A 24,217-nucleotide genomic window follows, 5' to 3' on the forward strand; every position below is an offset into this window, starting at 1 on the left:
AGACAAACTTACACTTATAAAGAACATATTCACTTTTAATCACCACATTATCTGTGTAAAGCTGCTTTGAGACAATGTTCATTGTTAAAAGCACTATACAAATAAAAATGAATTGAATTGAATTGAATAGGTTTTGTTTTTTCTTTCTTTTTTTTGTTCTTCATCGTCACGTGTTTGGATATTTCACGAGATATGAAGAGATTTCCAGGGCAACGTACGTCATTACGTTCTATGGAGGGCGGAGCTGGAAATGAACGTAAGCTGGCTAAAAGACACTGGTGGGAGCATGTGTAATATAATAACATAATAATAATAGTCTATTTTAGATTGCCGAAAGTAGCTTCATTTATCTACATTTATCAGATTCTCAAGGTATCACCTGAAATGTTTTTTACAAGACACCTGGTGTGACCTTTCTCACCTTTTTAATGTGCTTCAGACCATCTCTTGTTTTGTGCAGAGGAAAAGATGATACATGGTTAATAAACTACTGTGCAGATATGGATATTCAACATCCACTGTTCAGAGGAGACTGCGTGAGTCAGGCATTCGTGGTCAAAATGCGGTGAAGAAATCATAACTTCATAGAGACATGCTTGGACCAAGAAGCCCAAGCAATGGACATTAAATCAGGAGAAAACAGTCCTTTGGTTGGATGAATCCAAATTTGAGATTTTTGGTTCCAACCAGGATGGATCCTGATGATCTGGTTTCCACTGTGAAGCATGAGGGAGGATGTTCTATGGTGTATGGTGTATGTGGTGATTCGTTGCTGTGGACACTGTTGGTGATTTAGTCAAAATTGAGGGCAAACTTAACCAACATGGCTAACACACTTCTAGAAGAAGAAGAGTTATGATGTGCTCATTCAGATGACCTTCACAATGACTCAATTTAAATTCAGTTGAGATGGTTTTGGGATGAGATGGGCATTTTAGATGGTAAGAAGACAAACAATCACGTGGTCTGAACCTATTGAAATTGTGATGATAATGTAGAGTTCTACAATCTGTAATTTAACACAACATATAAACAACAGAAAATGACTACTAAATGCATTAAAATCTTTATTTACAGTAAGTAGATTCAGATGGTTTTATGCGCAAGTCGTAACAAGAGAAAGGCTGCGCATTTCACAACAAAATGTGAACAAACCAATCATCATTATTCTGAACCAGAAGGATCGACATGCACGAGCGTTCGACTCAATCCAGGTCGCATCCAACAACGTTTCCGATGACGGTAAGTGATAAACTTCCGCTGTTCTTCCGCCCAGTTTGTTTTCTTTATAATAAAAATGCAAATATTGCACCTTTCACACAAACCCTGCAAACGTCCATTAAAGTACCGGATCCTGAATACACCATATTTATTTATTTATTTTTTGAAAAAAGTTCATTCGTGAGCGGTGCTTGCTGGGAAATGGAAAGGGTGCGCGCCAATCCAGTTTTGACGGGTTTGTTCCAATCCGACAATTGGGGCGGGATCAACCACCAAAATGCGACAAAGAAACCATGCGAATTGTTATATTTAGAATAAATTTCATATCTAGAAACTAACAGTGAACAAAAACGACAAGAAATACCTATGTTTTTTATACACCGCTTTTATACAACATATGGAATGTGAAACAAAAAGCAATGTACTGTATATTTTCTCAAAATGTTGCTTCTTCTTCTTCTTCTTCTTCTTCTTCTTCTTCTTCTTCTTCTTCTTCTTCGTCTTCTTTCGGCTGCTCCCATTTGGGGTCGCCACAGCGGATCATCCGTCTCCATACCCTCCTGTCCTCTACATCTGCCTCTTTCACACCAACTACCTGCATGTCTTCCCTCACCACATCCATGAACCTCCTCCTTGGTCTTCCTCTTTTCCTTCTACCTGGTGGCTCCATCCTCAGCATTCTTCTACCAATATAACTCATGTCCCTCCTCTGCACATGTCCAAACCATCTCAATCTCGCCTCCCTCACCTTGTCTCCAAAACATCCTACATGGGCTGTCCCTCTAATAAACTCATTTCTAATCTTGTCCATCCTCGTCACCCCCAACGAAAACCTCAGCATCTTCAGCTCTGCTACCTCCAGCTCCGCCTCCTGTCTTTTACTCAATGCCACTGTCTCTAATCCATACAACATCTCAGGTCTCACCACAGTCCTATAAACTTTCCCTTTCATTCATGCAGAAACTCTACTATCACAAATCACTCCTGTCACTCTTCTCCACCCACTCCACCCTGCCTGCACTATTTTCTTCACTTCTCTAACACACTCTCCATTACTTTGCACTGTTGACCCCAGGTACCTGAACTCCTCCACCTTCTCCACCTCTTCTCCCTGTAACCGCACCACTCTACTGCCCTCCCTCTCATTCACACACATGTACTTTGTCTTACTCCTACTGACTTTCATTCCCCTTCCCTCCAGTGCGTACCGCCACCTCTCCAGGCTCTTCTCAACCTGCTCACTACTCTCACCACAAATCACAATATCATCCGCAAACATCATAGTCCAGGGAGACTCCTGTCTGACCTCGTCTGTCAACCTGTCCATCACCACTGCAAACAGGAAAGGGCTCAGGGCCGATCCTTGATGCAGTCCAACCTTCACCCTGAACCAGTCTGTCTTCCCTACTGCACACTTCACTGCTGTCACACTGTCCTCATACATGTCCTGCACCACCCTCACATACTTCTCTGACACACCAGACTTCCTCATACAATACCACAACTCCTCATTTGGCACTTTGTCATACGATTTCTCTAAATCCACAAATCCACAATGCAATTCCTTCTGTCCTTCTCTATACTTCTCCATCAACATTCTCAAAGCAAATCATTCGTCTGTGGTGCTCTTCCTCGGCATGAAACCATACTGTTGCTCACAGATGGTCACCCCTTCTCTCAGCCTGGCTTCCGCTACTCTTTCCCATAACTTAATGGTGTGACTGATCAACTTTATTCCCCAGTAGTTACTGCAGGTCTGCACGTCTCCCTTATTCTTAAAGATCAGTACCAGCAAACTCCTTCTCCATTCCTCAGGCATCCGCTCACCTTCCAGAATCTTGTTAAACAATCTGGTTAAAAACTTCACTGCCATCTCGCATAAACATCTCCACGCTTTTACCGGTATGTCATCTGGTCCAACCAACTTTCCACTCTTCATCCTCTTAATCGCTGCTCTCACTTCCTCCTTACTAATCCTATCCACATCTTGCTTCACCAACTCCACATCATCCAACCTTCTCTCTCTCTGATTTTCCTCATTCATCAGCTGCTCAAAATACTCCCTCCGGCTTCTCAACACACTCTCCTCACTAGTCAACACATTTCCATCTCAATCCTTAATTGCTCGAACTTGCAGTACATCCTTCTCAGCTCGGTCCCTCTGTCTGGCCAATCGCTATAAATCCTTTTCTCCCTCCTTAGTGTCCAACTTCTCCTACAGCTCCTCATATGCCTTTTCCTTGGCTTTCACCACATCCCTCTTTACCTGCTGCCGCATCTCCTTGTATTCCTGCCTACTTTTCTCATCACTCTGTCGATCCCACTTCTGTTTTACCAACCTCTTTCTCTTTTATACAGAGGAGCATGTATAAAGACTGCCCTTCCACATTCCTCTCCTTAAGGCCATACCTACCCATCACCTCCTCATCACCTCTGTTCCCTTCACCTACATGCCCATTAAAGTCTGCCCCAATCATCAATCGTTCTTTCCTAGGTACACCATCTACCACTTCATCTAATTCACTCCAGAATCTTTCCTTCTCCTCTATCTCACAGCCGAGTTGTGGAGCATAGGCACTAATGACATTTATCTTCATCCCTTCAACTTTCAGCTTCACGTTCATCACCCTATCAGAAACTCTCTTCACCTCCACTACACTCTTACTGTACTCTTCCTTCAGAATCACCCCAACGCCATTTCTCTTTCCATCCACACCATGATAGAACAGTTTAAACACCTCCAATGTTCCTGGTCTTACTTCCTTTCCACTTGGTCTCCTGAACACACAACATATCTACCTTTCTCCTCTCCATCATATCAGCTCCCTCTCTCCCTTTACCAGTCATAGTACCAACATTTAAAGTACCAACCCGAACCTCCACTCTCCTCCACTTCTTCTTTTCCTGCTGTCTCTGTAGACGTCTTCCTCCTCTCCTTCTCCTCCTTCGGCCATCAGTAGCCCAATTTCCACCGGTACCCTGTCGGCTAACGATACCTGTGGCGGTCGTTGTTAACCCGGGCCTCGACCGATCCGGTATGAAATACTTATTTGTGATCCGCATATTTGATTTGGCACGTTTTACGCTGGATGCCCTTCCTGACGCAACCCTCCCCAATTATCCAGGCTTGGGACCGGCAAAAAGAGTGCACTGGCTTGTGCTTCCCTAATGGCTGTGTTTTCTCAAAATGTTGCTAACAACACAAAAAAGTCAGCTAAATAACATTTTAAAATCGTGTAATTAACAATGTCAAATGTATACTTACTTTTATATACACTGCCCCCTACAGGGCACTACAGTATGTGTCATTATTTAAGCAGGAACTTCAAAGTGTTCTTGGTCATTGAAAGAAAATTTAAAATCTTCAAAGAAAAGCAAGAAATGGAAATCTTACACACACACACACACACACACACACACACACACACACACACACACACACACACACACACACACACACAAAAGACCCTGTGGACACTGAAGCATTGCAGTTCTGATTTATTCTGAACGCTGGCATAAAACATAACGTTTCAGCATGAATATTAAACAAAAGTACACAAATCGGAAGTTTATACACAAACATTGTAAACTAGCGTTGGCACTGTGCATATTCAAACAGATCTCACGCAAAATTTAACATCGTTCAGTGCTTAATTCATTCACTTGAACAAAAATCGGGTGATAAACCTCTCAGTTTTGAACAAATACTTTACAAATATTTGACCATACATCATAAAAATTCACAAAACACAGATTTGGTTTTTGCTACATTCAGAGTGGAAGGAAGGAGTGTCATTTATCTTTATTATATTAGTTAATTATATATGTATTTCTTTTGTTTGTTTATTTGTGTGTTTATTTGTACAGGACCCATTTGCAATCATCATGTGCAGTGTCTTTCTGAGAACAAATTCACAAGTAGTGGTGTAATGCAACCATCTTGTAATATTTCATTTAAAAATGTTTATAAATTTTATATGTATATTAATTAATAGTTGTATTGGCAAATGGTCTTTCTTCTTTCCACAAACAAGTGCTCAAAATGCAAAAACAATTATCAAATGAAAGCTTACAAAATGTAAAAATGACTTACTGGAAATGGGTTTCATAATCATGTAGTATTTCTAGATCATTGCGATCTTTTAATGGAAAATACTCGACTGTATTCAAGATCGTTTTACCTGCTAGGTTTGTATTGGCAGTTGCTTAGCGGTTTCATAATAACAACACTATTGTAGCGTAATGAAGCCTTTTCTTTGTAATCTAGCAACATAACTGAGAGAAATGTGAATATTCTTGACAATTTTATCCAATTTCAACTCTCATTTTGACCTTAGATTATCCACAAAATAAGACCTATATGCTAGCTAGCAAGTTTCTGCTCAGGGTCCTATTTCCCAAGTTGGTCAACAACAACAATATCCAGATTTTAAAAAAGGTCCAGATACACAGATTCAAATATTTAATACTTTGCTGGTCATTTTTTTAAAAAGCTTCTGATTTGCTGCTGTTTCTGATTCATGGCAGAAATTCAAAGTGGTTTGGTTAGCGGTCAATGCTAAATGTAATTACAGTGTTTTTTAAGTCTTCAGAGAATTTTCTTACAAATTTTCCAGCACATCGTGTTTCTGCTATAAATTCCTCTGTGCATCATTTCTCAGACGGCGAATGCTCACCGATGTAGTGTTTTGGTATAAATTGTCTTTGTGTTCCATAAAAACACAATACGCGTATTGGCCATCTTTTCCAAATTGACAAAGCAGGATGCAAACTTTTCCACCTGCAGGATGAATTTCAATCAAAATAAATAATATACACTGTACAAACACACACAATATGCAAAATATGTAAAGACTTTATAAAGAATAAGGCTAAAAAAAATATGAGTCTCCTCTGTTTACTCAGAGTTCCAGTTTGACAGGAGGCCTGCGTCAGCCAGAAAAAAGACTGCCATCTATTGGTGAGATTGGGAATACAATACTCGTTCTCTAGACCAGCTCGTCCAGCAGAGTGCCGATGCTGTGGTGTTGCTCCGATCCTCCACCCAGGGCCTTGTTACACATGGGGCACACACACCGCACCTCCAGCCACTTCACCACACACCTGCAACAACATGTACATCAGAATTCTGGGCACCTTTAAAAAAATAAGCAAAAATGTAATAATAATAATAATAATAATAGAGTTGTATAGCAACATTATTCAAACTCTGTCTCTTTATCCCTTCACGGTTTGTTGAGCCTGTACATAAATATGTACACACACACACACACACACACACACACACACACACACACACATATATATTTATTTATATGGGGTGGCTCAGTGGTTCTGGGTTACTGATCTGTAGGTCCTGGGTCTAAGTATTGCCAATCTGCCACTCTTGGGACCCTTAACAAAGTCCTTAACCCTCTGTGCTGCAGAAACATGGCTGCCCTGTGCTCAGACCCCAGCTTCCTATGTTGCTAGGATATGGAAAAAAAAAAAAACATTGATAAATAACTCTGAGACTTTTTTTCCGGTAAGATTTGAAGAGAATCTGGACTAATGATGATGTGGAGAGAGGGGGATGCTCCTCCCACTGAGAGGATGCCCCTCCCACTCAGACATCACTTATTAGAATATTAGGCCACACCCACTGGTAGTCCTTACATTTGTCTCATCAGTGAAATATTAATTTTTTTCTTAAAAAATTCTGTCTGTTGAACGAAACAGAAGTCAGAGAGGCTTTGTAAGGTTGGAAAAGTCGGAAGTCTTGCTCACCTTCTGTGGAAGGCGTGTTGGCACGGCAGGACACCGAGCTCGTCCTTCACCCTGAAGTCCTCCAGGCACACGGCACACGTCTGCTGTGGAAGTCACACGGAAACACACACAGCTTGAGCTTAACAGCCATAAACACACCAACAGGGACACACGGATACGCACATATACAGAGGAGCATGTATAAAGACAGACATCCAGAGATGTACAAACATCCCGAGACAGGAGGACGTACAGAAATAGATATAGAGAAAAGCAGAAAGGAACAGAAATAAGTTCAATGCAAACGGAGACATGCAGAGAAATACAAATAGACAAAAAAAAAACCATGCAATTATAAAAACACAGAGTAATAATACTAGCTGGTGTCTTTACCCCATGAAGATTCAGCTTCTTCATGTCCCCTTTCAAAATAACCTTCAAATGAGAAAAAAATCATGAACTGCAATTTGAAGGTCTCCTGATAGTTCTATACCGCTCTATACGCTAAAAATGAGGAACATTATTAGATGATACTTGATAACTCGGTGACCGTATTCAAGATCGCTGAATATGGTTAGCGATTTCGCAATTACATCTCTGTTTCAGTTTTATGAAGCCTTTATCTTCGTAATCCACAAATGAGAAAAATGTTGATATTCCTGACAGTTTTATCTCATTCCCGCTTTCATTTTAGCTTTAGATTATACTTTTTTTTTTTTTAAAAGACTGCTACAGTCTAGCTAACTGAATCTGCTAGCAAGCCTCGGTCACTAGCTAGTTTAGGCTCGGGGTCTCATTTACGAAGTGCTTAGCAAAATCTTTTCCTAAATGGATGTCAAATAGACATTTATTCATTTATTATCATTTATATGTCATGATTTCGAATCCAGATACACAGCAAATCTCTTCGATATCCAAGAATCAATAACATCAATAAACAAGATTGCCTAAATACAGGTGCAATTGAAAGGTTTTGAGTTTAGTTTTGTAGCACGCAAACAGATGGCAGCACAACGCTGCATGCACAGTCACAGGAAGCACCGACCTTCATAAAGCCAGTGTTCCAAAAGACGTTGCCCTGTGTACATCGTGAGATGTGCAAAGACGCTATTTGGACCACGTTTTCTGTGGCGAGCGAAAAAGTGGATGCTCCTCACACGTGAGTTTCTTTTTGGAAACAACACGATCTTACTTCCGTACCCACCCTACTCTCTATATTTGACTCTCGAAAGTCCAGAGATCCAGTGCGAATCGCTCTGAAAAGAAGACTTCCAGGACACATCCCAGAAGTAGTTTCTTGTAAACAGGGTTCGTCTCTAAACATTTTGATACCAATTCGTATTTTAGGCAAACGAATCATTTAAAATAAAATAGAAATGCGGCTTTTACGATTTCAAAACTTTGTTACATGAATATTAAATAAGATGACAGGGTATTTTTTTCTTTAGATGATTTTCTCTGGAATATTTTCTGGGCTAGTTCCTGCCCATTATCCAGGCCTCCCCTGTGTGGTGATGAATCATTGGCTAGTGTTGCTGTGATTGATGGCTGAGAGGGAATACGCCCATCCCAGCCGGAAAACTCCACCAATTTGACCCTCCCAGCAATTTCAAAAGAAATAATGAAATGTGGAAAGCAACGATCAGTGTGTTTTTGATTCATACAACCACAATCATTGGCTGCTGTCTTACCTCTTTATATCCAAATCTCTCGCTTTGTGCCTGTTGCCTCAGCTTACTAATAAAGACAAAAAAAACGAAAAAAAAACAAAACAAAACAAGAACAATAAGATAGGCGTTAATGAATATTAAGTAAAGATGTTAATGTGTTGTGCGTCCAGCTTATTTTTCTGCGAAACAACAAACCGAAATCCAAAGAAAAGAAATGCTGAGAGCACTGCATTGTGATGTTATATAATGCACACGTGTGTGTTTGGTCCTTGTAAATAATAGCAGATTAAAATAGCATCACATCTGCCCCAGCTGAAATGGAAATGACCTACCGCCTTGTGACATGACTGTGGCAACTTCCTGTCCCCTACCGCCCCACTTCCTGTCAGCTTTCACATCATTGTCTTCTCAGCTCAGAATTTCAAAATGCGTCTGCGTGCATGTGTGTGTGTGGGTGTGTGTGTGTGTGTGCATGTACTTTACCTTATAAAGTAGCAGCAGAATATGAGGCTGAGCACAAAGACAAAGATGCCTGTCCCGAAGATCACCATGTAGATGTTGAGCGGCAGGTCCTGAAACGTCACGGGTGGCATCGTGCACGACTTATTGGCGAAGATCACCCGCAAACTGCAGAAGCACCCTACACAGGGAATAAGAATGGTTTAGATCAATCCCAAATCCCCGAAGTGAATTCCTACACAGCGAGTAGGAAAATCTCGAATCAGCTCCAGAAGCACCCTGTATAAAAAACAGGAAAGGTTTGGATTAATCCTGATTTGTAGAAATACCTACAGCAGGAGTAAGAATGTTTTTAATCTGTAACAAACTACACCCTGAATATGGTAGAGAAGATATGGATCAATCACAAACTACTAAACGCACCCATGACAAGGGAGAATAAACATTTTCAAGGTCAATCACAAACTGCAAATGCAGTCCCAACCTTCAGAAGTACCCAGGCAGGGAATATCAAAGATTTGGATCAATCCCAACCTTCAGAAGTATCATAGACAAAGAATATAGAAGATTTTGATTCGGTCCCAACCTTTAGAAGTATCATAGACAGGGAAAGATTAAAATTAGTCCCAATCTGCAGAAGCACCCTAGACAGGAGATAGGGAAGCTATGGATCAATCTTAAACTGCACTCTAGAAGAGAGTAGGTAGAGTAGGGTTGAGGTCAATGGCAAAGGTCAATAAGAAAGATTTTAAATCATTCCCAACTTTCAGAAGTATCTTAAATAAGGAACATGAAAGAGCACTAACACTGGAGACTCCTTTTATAACTGAAATAATAATAATAATAAAAAAAAAATCACTATATCTGTTTTTGTGACACACAAAATCTCTGATATTGAAGTTCACTGCAGCCTTCTGGAAAACATTGATTTTCCACAGACGCCGATACTGGGATGAACAACGAGGCTGCAGTTGTGTAAGAGTAATGCGAGTTTTTACAAGCCTGGGTCCTGGATTCAGAAAAGCATCATAAAATGTAGATTTATTTCACCGGGAAGAAAATCAAGAGAGAGAGCGAGAAAAAAAAAAGAGAAAGAGAGAGCGAGAGCTTTATGAGATGCTCACTTTTCCAGCTGACTATTCGACCCTGACCTTAATGATGCAATGATTTTAGGAAACTCCGCCCTTATCTCTTAAAAATCAATAAGATGTCCTGCTATTTATTTATTTTTGGTCTCAGAAGAACAGTGATATGAAACTGCTGCTAAATGACGGGAAATTGCAACACTGACGTCTCTGGAGTGGATGATGTGTACGACCAGCAGACCAGACTTCCTTCTCAGGGCTCGTGTTGTGTAAGAACAACACAAAAAAAACAACCTTTCAATTTTATCCTGCAGCTCTGGTGCTGGCGAGAAGAGGCACAAACTCTCCCACACACACACACACACACACACACACACACACACACACACACACACACACACACACACACACACACACGCAGGGTGCGAATACACAATAAAATCTCATACAAGGCAGGAATTTGTGTTAACCCTGTCCCTGGGAGTTCATGGACAAAGAAAAGTCTGTCTACAATTTAAAACACAACTTTTCCAATTTTCCTTCAGATTTTGTCAAGACTTTTTTGCATTATAATACCATTATAATAACTTTATAATAACATTATAATAACATTATTATAACATTACAACACTAAAAAACTAAATTATGATCCATCATTAACATAATTTAAAAGTAACTAAATTAGAAAAAGAACCAGATGAAGTACACAAACCATAAACTTGAGTTAAAGTTTATTTACTCAGTAAAATGTGACTCCAGTTAAAGTGTCCTTTTAAACTTTAACTTGAGTAAAAGTACAAAAGTTTTGCTTGCAAATGTACTTAAGTATCCAAAGTAGTAATTTATTATAACTATAATGTTCCTGTTATCATTTTTATCACAAGATTACCTCAGTTGATGAGGTCGAAGTTGAAGACTCAAATGTGACTCTCAGCACACTGATCTATTAATAGAATGATATTAATGACTCAAACACTGAGTGATTTCTATTACAATGATCATGAACCCAAAACCTTTTCTACTACTTAAAAAAAAAAAACGTGTAAATGAAGTCACGTGTGTTGTGGTGAATTCGAGTCTGGAGTTTCTTCATCATTTATTCCTCTCTAAATGTTCTGCTTGATGTTGAACTGATGCTGATCTGTATGTTGGTGATCAGTAGATTCACCAAGCGCCGATCAGAACACGTGTAAAACAGAGCAGTCACTTTTTCTTCAGTAAACACTTCAGTAAAGTACAGACACGTGACAACGCGACTGAAGTACAATAACGAAATATATTTACTTCCAGTCTGCAATTGATCTGTGGTCATTTTCTGCTTGTTGTCCCAACATAAACATCACCATCACACACAACTTTTCAAACATATGTGTGTCTTCCCCAAACTGTTACTACAAAGCTGAAGGTTCACAATTGAATAGCATCACAATGTCCCTGTGCGCAAAGCCGATGTTTCAAAAACAAGTGCCGATCTTATGCTCAGGTGTTCACAAACATGTGTCCTCATAGTGTATATCATTAGAAAAGTGTTTTGTAGAACACAGAAAGTGTTTTACAAAACACACAATCCCCAGGTAAGACAATACAAACCTTTTACTTTGAAGAAACCATTTTTATCCACATCGCCCTCATCCACTCGGGTCTGATGAAGTGCTCCAGCTCTGAGGAAACTCAATAAACAGCCATTTCCCCCCCCTTTTATTTCTGTTGCTTCTTATTTGGCTGCACGCTCTCAAGTAGCACTTGAATGTCTCACATCCTCAAAATCAAATCTACAATCGATTCGCTGTTACTGTCGTTTTTTTCCACAGAGCGAGCGTTTTTGAGTTCTTCACGCTCTTCATTTAAATATCAGGGAGATCGACGAGAGATCGGATTCAAAAGTCGATTCAGGAATCACTGAAGTTTTTTCTTTTTTTTGTTCTAAACACCGAACAGTCAAACAGCTCGGGAAGCAAAGTCTTCGGTACCAAGTCTGTTCATTTATTTCATCCAATATTTAGAAACCAATCTGTTCAGTTCGAGATCATCTTCTTTCGTCATCTCCCATTAGGGGGCGCCACAGCGGATTATCTGTCTCCACACCTCTGTCTCATGTCCTCTACATCTGCCTCTTCTATACCAACTACCTGCATGTCTTGCCTCACCACATTCATAAACCTCCTCCTTGGTCTTCCTCTTTTCCTCCTTCCTGGTGTCTCCATCCTCAACGTTCTCCTACCAATATACCCCATGTCCCTCCTCTGCACATTTACAAACCATTCAAGTCTAAGGTCATGTTAATGATAAATCCTGTTGGTTAGTTGGTGCATGTATATTTGGGGGACGTGGTAGCTCAGTGGTTAAGGCGTTAAGTCTTTGGTCAGGAGTTCAAACCCCGGTATCACCAAGCAGCCACCCTTGGGGCATCACTGCCAAAATGGCTTGGGGCCCTTGCGCAAGGCCCTTAATCCTCTGTGCTGGAGGGGCGCTGTATCACGGATGACCCTGCGCTCTGACCCCAGCTTTCTAACATCACCGGGAAATGCGAAGAAAAAATTGTCACTGTGCTGTAAAAAGTACATGTGACAATATAAAGCACCTTTACACATAAAAGTTGGAATCCCAGAAGGCAATGCAGTTATACTATAGCTGGTTTATAAGAACCAGGGTTCGAGAAGCGTGTACAGATAAAGTGGTGAGAGAGCTAAACAGGGAAAAGGTCTAAAACGCCCCCGAATTGATCTTTTGACATAGAGGGTTAAGGTTGTCAAACAACAACATGTTGGGGAAAGCAATACATACACTTTCTTTTTTCATACTGTAATTATCTCCGTCAGGGAGTTTGAACGTGACGACTGGCGACTGCTGTGCTGCTCCTCTCGGGTTGTCAACGTCCTTGTTGTGCTCACCCGCTGACCTATATCACCAAGGGCACCGACATGTTGCCAAGACAACGCAAAAGGACAAAAAAGTCTCTTTTCCAAGAACCGTTTTCACAACTGAGCGCGTCGACGGCGTTCCCCAATTCCAGAGGAAATCTGGTGCGCAAATTAGATCCAGTACACTATAACTGCTTCCTGACGTTCTCGACCCGACCCTAGCACAGATCTGAGGTATGAAATAAAACCAGGCTCTGTGCTTCCAAAAGCACGCAGGAGAAAACACAAAGCAAGTCTGTTACTTATTTTTAGTCAAATCCGTTACGGAAAGTGCTGTTCTGTGGTTGTTCAGACGTCACATTGGAGCCGTTCGGAAAATACCAACATATTTTGGCCTAATGAGCCACTGGGTTACTATGGTATTTTTAGAAACCAGGGTGTTCTGAAAAAGGTTTTGGGAGAGAAAAACTTCGTTCTTAAAAACATTGGTATAAACATTCTCATTGGTATAAACATTTTGAGAAGATGTGATATATTACGGAGAAGACTTGTGATTATCACCAATAACGTCAGAAAACGTCAATATTTTTTACAAAGTAATTATTTCGTAATTGTATTATTGTGTAGGTGCCCCAAGTTTCCCAAAACAACTCAAGCTCTGGACTCCACCAGTCCTCTGAAGGTGTGCTGTGGTATCCAGCAACATGACATCAGCAGCAGATCCTTAAATCTGTAAGATGAAGCCTCCATAGATCAGACCTATGTGCCCAGAACGTCCTACAGATGCTTGATAGCATCAGGATTTGGAAAAAAGACTGTGTCAACACCTTGCACTCATGTTCCTCAAACTGCTTCTGAAGAGTGGATGTGCAGAGAGCATTATCCTGCTGGAGGAGGACACTACCATTAGTGTTGTATTCAAGAGGTGTAACTTGGTCTAGTAACTTTTCATCCCAGAACATCACACCAACTTGACTTCATCCCATTATGCATCCTGGTGCCAGCTCTTCCCTAGGTAAGCCACACCCACGCACCCAGCCGCCCACCTGATATTAAATAAAGCATGATTCTTCAGATCAGGCCATCTTCTTACTGTATGCTTGATGTATAATTTATCCCACCCCCTGACAGGTGCATGTGGAGCCACCACCATACAAGTGCAAGCTGTTAGTATAGAAACAATAATGTTTCCGAACGAGCACATAAATATAAACCTTCTGGGTGCCAATTGAAATTTTTGGAGAATCCTGAAGAAATTTTTTTGTATTCAAAGATGCCAAATCAGGGTTCTGGAAATCTTAACCTGGACATCAGATATCAGGTATAAGCAGATCTTTACATGGGAAAGAAATTGAGGGATCCCTATCTGGCATGCCTACATTAAATGCATCAGGATCAGGCTTGTTGTTTGAGGCGGGGTTGATGAGCACCACTGCACAAACATCTGTTTCGATCAGACTCCATGAGCTTGTCAATCATCCTTACGCATCATATTGTTTTTTTGTGTAAAGCAGAGAAATGCATCAAAATGGAACAGACAGACAGACAGACAGACAGACAGACAGACAGACAGACAGACAGACAGACAGACAGACAGACAGATAGATAGATAGATAGATAGATAGATAGATAGATAGATAGATAGATAGATAGATAGATAGAACAGGAAAGACATAAGTGCTGCTTAGATCTTACCGTTACACCACTGGAATGGTTGCATCAGTTGATCTCTGCCACAACAGCTCAGTGTTTATATTGTTTCCACAGCGCTACTTCGCCTTCTATTCTCTCTCTCCACCAATCTATCCAGCTGTATCCAGATGTCCATCGTATCCATGCTCGTTTTTCCTTTCAAACACAAGAAGTCCAAGCAGTTGTGTTTCAGCTTGAAGTTTGCTCGCGCAGCATCCGCACCAAAATCACGAATAATGAATAAAAAAATGAAGAACACACAAAGGCACATCAGATCACATCAGATCACATCAGATCACATCAGATCCCACACGCCTGATTTGAATTTTGTCTTGATTTTAATTTCCTTTTTTTTAATTATTATTATTATTTTTTTTTATCTCCGCCGCTCGTGTTTGATCTCCAAGAAAGAGGAAGGGGGGAAAAAGCACGCGATCAAAACACGCTGGCATCCGCGCGACCAGCAGACGATCAACGCGGAAAGTGTGTCACAAACAACGCGCATGCGCGAACGAGGAATCCTTCCAGTTTGGGGGAGTCTTGTAGTCTTGTCACGCTTCTAAAAATCCCACAATGCACCGCAATTATGGAGCGAGTATGGATTTAATAAACAATAATATATATCTAAAAAAAAAACAACAACTCAAAGTCAAGTAGGATTTTATTGTCATTATAACCAGATACAACCCTTATCCAGAGAGTAACTTACCTTCTTCTCATTCATACTACTGAGCTGTTATGGGGTTAATGGTTTATTTAAGGGCCCAGGAGTGGCAGGTTGGTGTGACTGGGATTTGAACTCATGACCTTCAGATCTAAAGTTCAATCCCTTAACCACTAAGATACCACCTCCACTGTATACCATATACCCGTAAAACCATATTTTGGGTTCTCTGACCCATTAAAAACATTTATTTTTCTTTATTATTTTTTTTGTACTTATTCAAAGTTTTTGTCTGTAGGGTTTTTTTTAGGTGAAGGAGCCGATCTGGAGGGATCATGGAGTGTTTGGTGAACCGGGATATTTGGATGCTGTCTTTCCCACAATCAGGATTGTGAGAACAACAAACGATGGAAGTATATTGAATGGACATTCGGTGCCATTTCAGGAGCCACTGACTATCCCTGGCTCGGGATAAATTGTATTTTCAATATCAGTGAAGAGTGAAAAGTGTGTGAAAGGTGTGTGAGGTCAACCACAATGCTGTTGGCTTTGCAGATCCCGAGTGTTGTGTAGAAGTTTATAACAGAGACAATAGGGACCCTGATGACCACCTCAGACATCCTTACTATCCCCTGTAGGGTTTTGCAATCCAAGACAGTGCAATTCCCGATGCAGCTGGTCAGTGCAGTGATGCAGCTGGTCAGTGCAGTGATGCAATTGGTCAGTGCAGTGATGCAGCTGGTCAGTGCAGTGATGCAGTTGGTCAGTGCAGTGATGCAGCTGGTCAGTGCAGTGAAAAAAAAAACCCAACTGAATCCACTTTATTGTCATTCAGTGGCAGCTTGGTGATACTGGAGTTTTAACTCATGACCTTTCAATCCAATGTCCAATGCGTCAATCACTGAGCTACCACCTTCCTCCTTCAATCCTCTCGCAAAATATTTCCCCTCTTGCCCTTGATCACTGGGTGGGCGGTTGGGGCAAAACATTTTACAATCTGTTTTATCGAATGAAATGACCAGTATGGTGCACGTGTAGGTGATTAAATGCAAACCTGAATGCTGTATAGAAGGTACATTTGGCAATACACAAGTTTTTTTCATTTTTATAAACTTATGTATAAAAAATAAGATCATTTATATCTTTACATACAGGTTTGAGGATGTAATGTAAAGCATTATATAAAGCCGACTACATTTTGGATAACATTTCTTTTTAAAATAACAATTGAATTCATTCAGGTGTAACACAAACATTTTGTACAGCATATTCAAACTCATGAAATCCAATCACAATCACAAAATGCTCTTTTTCAGTGTTGTTTATTTTTTTTTTGTAGTAAAATCCATTAGATAAATCTATCAGTTAAATCCATTTTTTAAAGTTTGTTATGGCGACATTACTGTTTCGTTAGAATTCTGTCAAATCTTTACATCAAACGTTATATTTGTTATGTCTCATAGAAGTCCTGTATGTTCATTAGCTCCAGAGAAACGTGTGTTACAAGCTAAATGCTGCCCCCCTCTGGCAGAGCAGAAAATGTGACGCTGTTTTATCAATAAAAAAAACACTAAAGAGTAGGAACGTGTCATGGATACGGTACATACTGTACATGTCGTGAACATACTGTAAAGTGCATTCAGTTTGTATGTGAGTTGTCTTCATGTAAAATCTTAACAATGTTCTGTTATTTTAATACAATATCACAGAAGTGTATAGCATTTTTAATGAATTCGATAAACCGGTATAAAAAAACAGTACTGAGTTTTTCATTTAGAAAAAGTAGACTTGCTCATAACCACTAATGTTTGCTGTATAAACTGGATTATAGTTGTATATGAGAGCTTGACTCTCCTCCTGCTGACTGAAGTGGTGAGAGCTTCTCCTTCCTGCAGAGAGACAAAGAGGGACAAAGATAGATAGTCTGAGGTTATTTATACAGTATATTAAACTAATACCCACAACCAGAATGACTTAATAAGCAGACAGAAAGTAATAAGACAGACAGACAGACAGACAGACAGACAGACAGACAGACAGACAGACAGACGAGCAGATAGACAAGGAGACAGAGGGAGAGACAGGCAGATAGACGAGCAGATATACAATAAAAAATACAGCCAAACATACCGGAAGGCATACAGACAGATAGATAGAGAGACGAGCAGATAGACAAGGAGACAGAGGGAGAGACAGGCAGATAGACCTCTAGCCGGAGGGCATACAGACAGATAGATAGAGAGACAGTCACCATGCATGCAGGCAGGCACACAGATAGACAAACCAGACAGATAGATAGACAGACAGATAGGAAAACAGACAGAATGACAGACAAAGAGACTGACAGACAGACTGACAGACAGACAGACATATAGATAGATAGATAGATAGATAGATAGATAGATAGATAGATAGATAGATAGATAGATAGATAGATAGACAGACAGACATGCAGGCACATATACAAACAGATAGAAAGATGGAATAAAAAAAGGACAGACAGACAGACAGACAGACACAGATAGACAGATAGACAGATAGATAGATAGATAGATAGATAGATAGATAGATAGATAGATAGATAGATAGATAGATAGATAGATAGATAGATAGATGATACCTTCATTCACAAAAAACTCTGCCAGTAATGAGGACAGCCGGACGGCATTTTTGGAATGAGGAAAACTATACTGAGGACTCCACTGAAAACGATTTACTTCTGGATGCCACTGAACGCCGTAGAATGGGTATTTCTTCCCTGTGGGCCAATCAGAACAGTAGAAAACATTTCCTTCAAGATAACTCAGCACATACGGTACTTTCCATAACGCACCCTATGAGGGTTCAATCCTAAAATATGTAAATGTGATTATGTGCTTTATACCTTCCATAGTGGAGACAAAGACAGCTCCGTTCTCCGCCTTGTTCGTGGACAATATGTTAAAGAAGCTGCTCAGTCTCTTATTTCCTACAAATACCTGAAACATCAAGAATTATGATTAAACTTATGCAATGTGAAACTATGTAAATGCTCCGTCATGCTGCTCGAGTCACGCACCTGCTCGGTCACTCCGTAATGGTGGAAATTTCCCGTGAGTGGTTCCTCTGATAAAGCCTTCAACATCTCCGGAGGAAAACCTGCAAACATGCGGCTGGACTGGGCCTCTGTTAAAAAAATGTTTAAGATTGCAAGTGATGCAACATGATGAAACTGTGTAACGTTTAACAATAAAAAAAACATGTAAGTCCTGTCTGCACTTTTATCCGTTCACAAGGTAACTCATGCTCATGATTGGCAGAGTGTCGCTGTGATTGACAGGGGTGAGGGAATAAGTCCCTCCCACCCCATAAGCGCAGCCAACCATCGATCACAGCAACTCTTTTTAATTATGGGTCATGATGGTGATCTGTGGTAGATTTTTATAGCGTACCTGAAGAAAGGTTTAAAGGCATTGAGATGTTATATGCCATGGTTTTGCTCAGCAGGTTCTGTCCAGCCACCTGTACTGTAAGGAGCTGAAAGCCCAGACATGTTCCCCAGATGGGGAAGTGGTCACCCTCATCATTGGCCTGAAACAAAAGTCAAACAGATACAGAGGTGTCAATGAGAATGATAGGAAGCAAAACAGTAAACATTTTAGAGTCATTTCCCTTTTTAAAACCAGCTGACAATGATGAGCATAAAAACCAGTATGATATAAAGTATATATACAGACGCTGTAAAAAGAAACAAAATTTCTCAGTAAGATTTACTTTGACCAAACAAATATAGAAATTTACAGATTTTACACTTTATTTTTTATTTAAAAATCCTCCCTTAGCATTAATAACATCTTTACACACTCTTGGCATGTGGACAGTTTGGTTTCTCCAAACATTTAGCTGGAATATTTTGTAAAATCTCCCAATCTTTCATCTTGTTATTCACTAGATGAAGGTTTCTTTCTTGTGATGCAGTTCATCCCAGAGCAGAGCAGAACAGACCAGATGGAATCGCATGCTGGTGACGTATGGAATTGCAGCCATGTTGGTTCAAGATTCTTTTCACTTTCCAGAATAAGTATCCAACATTCCCTGCTCAAAAACAACCCCAAACGATTACACTTCCACCTTCATGTGTGACTGTGAGGGTGAGGGCAGTCTGATCACATATTCTCTTCTGTTCTACATCCTACACAAGTTCTCCTGCCCCATTTGAACTTTCTTTCACTCCATTTCCACTCGATGACTGTCCAATTCTTGTGAGGTCTCAGAGGGAACATGCATGAGTCTCAAAACCCATAAAAGGTTCAGCATTTCCACATTTTTGACAGGAAATGTAAGTATATAAATCTGACACAGATCATAAGATTTACAGGAAAGTGCTTTTGATTCAATTCACAGCCTTAATAATAACAAAAATGTAATAATTTATTGTAATCAAACACAACAAAATCATGTACGATGATTTAAAAATAACTGTTATGAGGAAGTTTTGTTAATGAAGGAAATTCCAACACTTTTCACCAAGTCAGATCATGTGACTCATTTGAACCAATACACATCATTCCCACTTACACATCATTCACCTTAATAGCAAGTCTGAAGTAAAGTCCAGCTGTACGGGCAAAGTCAGATGTTTCCAGGTCTACTGCACCACCGATGAACAAAATGCTGATAGAGGGAAGGAACAGAAATGTTTAGAGATTCCTGTTCGAGATCATTAACTGCTGTCTATCAGGGTTACAGTTAGAACTGTGACATTGGTTCGATATTCAGCTTAAAAAGATCACATTAGGCACACACACACACACACACACACACACACACACACACACACACACACACACACACACACACACACACACAGGTTCAAAATACAGCATAAGTTCGATATTCAGTTTAAAAAGATCACATTAGGCACACACACACACACACACACACACACACACACACACACACACACACACACACACACACACACACAGGTTCAAAATACAGCATAAAAAGATTACATTACACCAACACACACACACACACACACACACACACACACACACACACACACACACACACACACACACACACACACACATTGGTGTCTAAAATTCAGCGTAAAAAGATAACATTGGGCACACACACACACACACACACACACACACACACACACACACACACACGTTTTATATTCAGCGTAAAAAGATAACATTGGGCACACACACACACACACACACACACACACACAGGTTTGAAATACAGCATGAAAAGATCACATTACGCACACACACACACACACACACACACACACACACACACACACACAGGTTTGAAATACAGCGTGAAAAGATCACATTACGCACACACACACACACACACACACACACACACACACACACACACAGAGGTTTGAAATACAACGTGAAAAGATCACATTACGCACACACACACACACACACACACACACACATACACACATACACACACACACACACTGGTTTTATATTCGGCGTAAAAAGATAACATTGGGCACACACACACACACACACACACACACACACATTGGTCTGATATTCAGCGTAAAAAGATAACATTGGGCACACACACACACACACACACACACACACACACACACACACACACACACACACACACACAGTGTCATCATCAGAAAGATGAAGCTTTCTAATGAACATAGTGAATGTTATAAAGTTGAGGAAGTGAATTCTCTCACTTCCTTTTTTTTTATCTTGGATTGGAGGATGAAGTGATGACATACCCGTTGATCGACCGGAAAATTTTCTCATGTTCTTCTCTGGTCTGATTTAGTCTGAAACAAAGAAATATAGTGTGTAGTTAATACTTTATAAAGTATGTCGTTCTATACATCATTAAACATGCAACAGTTTGCTAAATGTGGCTCAAATATCACCAGGTATTATAGACTATATATATATATATAAGTGGGTGATGTCTTTTCATTGGAATTACATTTAAAGAAATATCATCTGCAGCACGAAAAAACATCTAAATGCAACATGGTGATGAGCTGATGAGTCCTATGTTAGAGCCTATAATTCTCCAGGTCATACATGAACTACTAGACAAACATGAGTTTCCTGTTAGCTATTAAAGGTGGTAAGTGAATGCTTTAAGTCAGATCAGGTGGTAAATCATGTGCTGCTGTACCTAATGGGAATTACTCGTGCTCCGCCTGACTCTACGTAGTTCACGTATGACGAGGGAATGTAGGTTCCTCCGTACGGTTGTAGATTAAGGTCGCTAACCACCTGAGTCAAAATACCTGCAAGACATCAAATGTTAATTTGGCAAATTGTTGTCCTACATGTGTTAAATTAAAGGTGTCATAATGTCATATAGAAGGATGAATAGGTGAAAAATGTCCTGTGTGTATGAAAGGTAAATGATAGTATAGTGATGGATCAGTAGATGAAACAAGTCTTATGGATTTGTCAATATGTGCATCATGTAATATGGATCTATCAATAAATGAGATATGTTATATAGATGCATCAGTAGATTCAATACTTCATATAGATGGATCAATTGATGGAACATGTCATATGGACAGATCAATAAATCATACAGATGGATCAATAGGTGAACAATGTAGTATTAATATAAAAGGTAAATCATGTCATGTAGATTGGTCAATAGATGAAATACGTCATATAGTTGGATCAATAGGTGAACAATGTCATATAGATAAATTAATCGATTAATCATGTCGTCGATTAATCGATGCCTGATCTGTGGTCTGGAAAGGTTTTGGTGTAAATGTTGCACTGACGATATTTTAGTATAAAGCCAGACAAACAATATCCTCATTCCATGATCCGATTTTGCACCAATTCTGCAAACACATGAACATGTCAGAATACACACCGATCACCGGCTGGTCGTTCAGCGTCTCTCCGCGTGGAAGCCGCGCAGCGTCCACGCACACCACCGCGACGAGCAGAGCCGCGATCCGGAGCCGCATCTCACCGCCTTACACTGCGCACAGATCCCCGACAATACAGGCTACAATACCCGTCCGTGTGTGTGTGTGTGTGTGTGTGTGTTATAGATAGTGCATGTGTTTACAAACTAGAGTGCAAAGTTTGAGGAAGTGGGTGGAGTTTGAGAAGATTTGAGAAGAAGGAATCTCCACGTTCAGTGTGAAAGCTCATGACAAAAGTTTCCCACCATGAAGTGGCCAAACATGTCTCATACATTTCCTCCACGGAATTTACGCATAGACACACACACACACACACACACACACACACACACACACACACACACACACACACACACACACACACACACAGTGAACCCAGATCACTGAAAAATGCTACCATAGTATGAACTCCTGGTAGGACATTCAACTGGAGCAGATCCACAATGCAGCTGCTTGACATTACTACATTAGCACTTCTTCTTTCAACAACAAAAAACTTTCCTCATTTTACAAATATATTCAGTTTAAAAACAATTTTTTTTACTGATTTAATTCTTAGTCTCTGTCCTAATGCACCAGAATCAGATCGTTTATGAATGCAAATCACTTCAAAATAAGCCAAATGAGTATATGTTATCAATTTCGCATTATACACGCATCTTCACACGGTTCTTCCGTGGCCTGGGTACCCTATAAATAACTGCTTATATCATGAGATGTGGGATCAGATGCCTGAGCAACAGCAAGACCCAAAACTGTAAAACATTCTTCAGTTGATATTCTTTTATAATTGAGAATGGCTTTAACGGGTTTATTTTAATCTGCTTTATAATGACTAAAATCTATACCATACAGAGGCTGTGAAAGTGTGGAGACGCCTAGTCAGTGATCAGCTACAGCAATGTATTGAACAGATTTTTGGGTCTTGCTGTTGCTCAGGCATCTGATCCCACATCTGATGATATAAGCAGTTATTTATAGGGTACCCACTTATAAAGCAGATTAAATTTAAGCCTGTTAAAGCCATTCTCAATTATAAAAGAACATCAACTGAAGAATGTAAAATAGAAAAAAAAAACGTATAGGTGGTACAAACTTATCAGTGGATCCTAATAGAAAACGCTCAGTATTTACTAAAACAACTAAAAATAATCAATTACGATTATACTATGATGATTACATTTAATGAACAGGTATTTATGTAAATATTGTGATTAATCTTGCATCACGTGAGAATCCTAAAGTATCACAATATTTGACAAATCCTTCTCTGCTGCCTAAACACCATCAGAAGCACTGACCTACATTTACAACCTAAATTCTAATATTTGTTTGATGAAATTGTATTAATTTATTCCCAATAGTTTATTCTCTTCATGTCGTAGCGTTTCTCTCGGCTGCACTGCTTCCAGTACGTGTATGTGGATGGATTTTTTGTAGAATCAGATTTCAGCCTCTATGTGCTGCCATGTGAATCTAATCTGCCCAGAGCCTTCAGAGTCAGTACTGCTGGCCTTTTTACCATCGTCTACTTAATACAAAGCTCTGTTTCTTTAACCAATCAGATTTCATAATCTCCTCACAGGGAGAATAGCGTCAGCAACAGTTACAGCCAAGTTTGACTGGTAAAACACGTGTGTAGCTGCACATATTAATACATCAGAGTTAGACTTTTTTTACACCTACAGAGGAAGAGAAATTGTTTTGGTCTCAGACATACTTCAAAATACATTTTGAAGAAACGCTAGACATGGTGAGGAGGTCGTCCAACCCTGAAGCTAGCTAGCGTGTCTCAGTCCAGGAAAGGGTTTGTTCTCCACCTTCAGACCAGTGAATACGAGCGGTACCACTGGATTACAGCCTCTAGGGGGCGCTGCACA

General features: G+C 40.0%; 2 protein-coding genes and 1 long non-coding RNA gene across 7 annotated transcripts; 1 reads left to right on the plus strand and 2 right to left on the minus strand.

Moving 5' to 3' along the window:
- Positions 1-6,107: 6,107 nt before the first annotated feature.
- rnf122 (ring finger protein 122) lies at positions 6,108-15,273 on the minus strand. 5 transcript variants are annotated; one of them, XM_083554225.1, is made up of 6 exons: positions 14,737-15,273; positions 9,120-9,276; positions 8,658-8,703; positions 7,360-7,401; positions 6,988-7,067; positions 6,108-6,689 (listed from the first exon to the last, which is right to left on the minus strand). In XM_083554225.1, exons 1-6 carry the CDS (start codon positions 14,759-14,761, stop codon positions 6,629-6,631), a joined length of 411 nt encoding a protein of 136 aa, XP_083410351.1. In that variant the 5' UTR covers positions 14,762-15,273; the 3' UTR covers positions 6,108-6,628. The 5 variants fall into 5 exon arrangements, with proteins under 5 accessions (XP_083410351.1, XP_083410349.1, XP_083410348.1 ...); XM_083554223.1 differs by having other exon boundaries at positions 6,108-6,324; positions 14,737-15,258; XM_083554222.1 differs by having other exon boundaries at positions 6,108-6,324; positions 6,988-7,070; positions 14,737-15,253.
- LOC310733196 lies at positions 13,545-16,968 on the plus strand. Its single transcript, XR_014535650.1, has 2 exons — positions 13,545-14,056; positions 15,708-16,968. It is a non-coding gene; the product is annotated as an uncharacterized lncRNA (long non-coding RNA).
- On the minus strand, positions 16,813-22,585 carry LOC310733186 (gamma-glutamyl hydrolase). The gene is made up of 9 exons (XM_083554202.1): positions 22,280-22,585; positions 21,563-21,677; positions 21,153-21,203; positions 19,966-20,050; positions 18,829-18,967; positions 18,456-18,562; positions 18,282-18,375; positions 18,018-18,155; positions 16,813-17,286 (listed from the first exon to the last, which is right to left on the minus strand). Exons 1-9 carry the CDS (start codon positions 22,374-22,376, stop codon positions 17,171-17,173), a joined length of 942 nt encoding a protein of 313 aa, XP_083410328.1. The 5' UTR covers positions 22,377-22,585; the 3' UTR covers positions 16,813-17,170.
- Positions 22,586-24,217: the final 1,632 nt, after the last annotated feature.

Source organism: Silurus aristotelis (genome assembly GCF_946808225.1).
Source record: "Silurus aristotelis genome assembly, chromosome: 11".
Taxonomy (NCBI): domain Eukaryota; kingdom Metazoa; phylum Chordata; class Actinopteri; order Siluriformes; family Siluridae; genus Silurus; species Silurus aristotelis.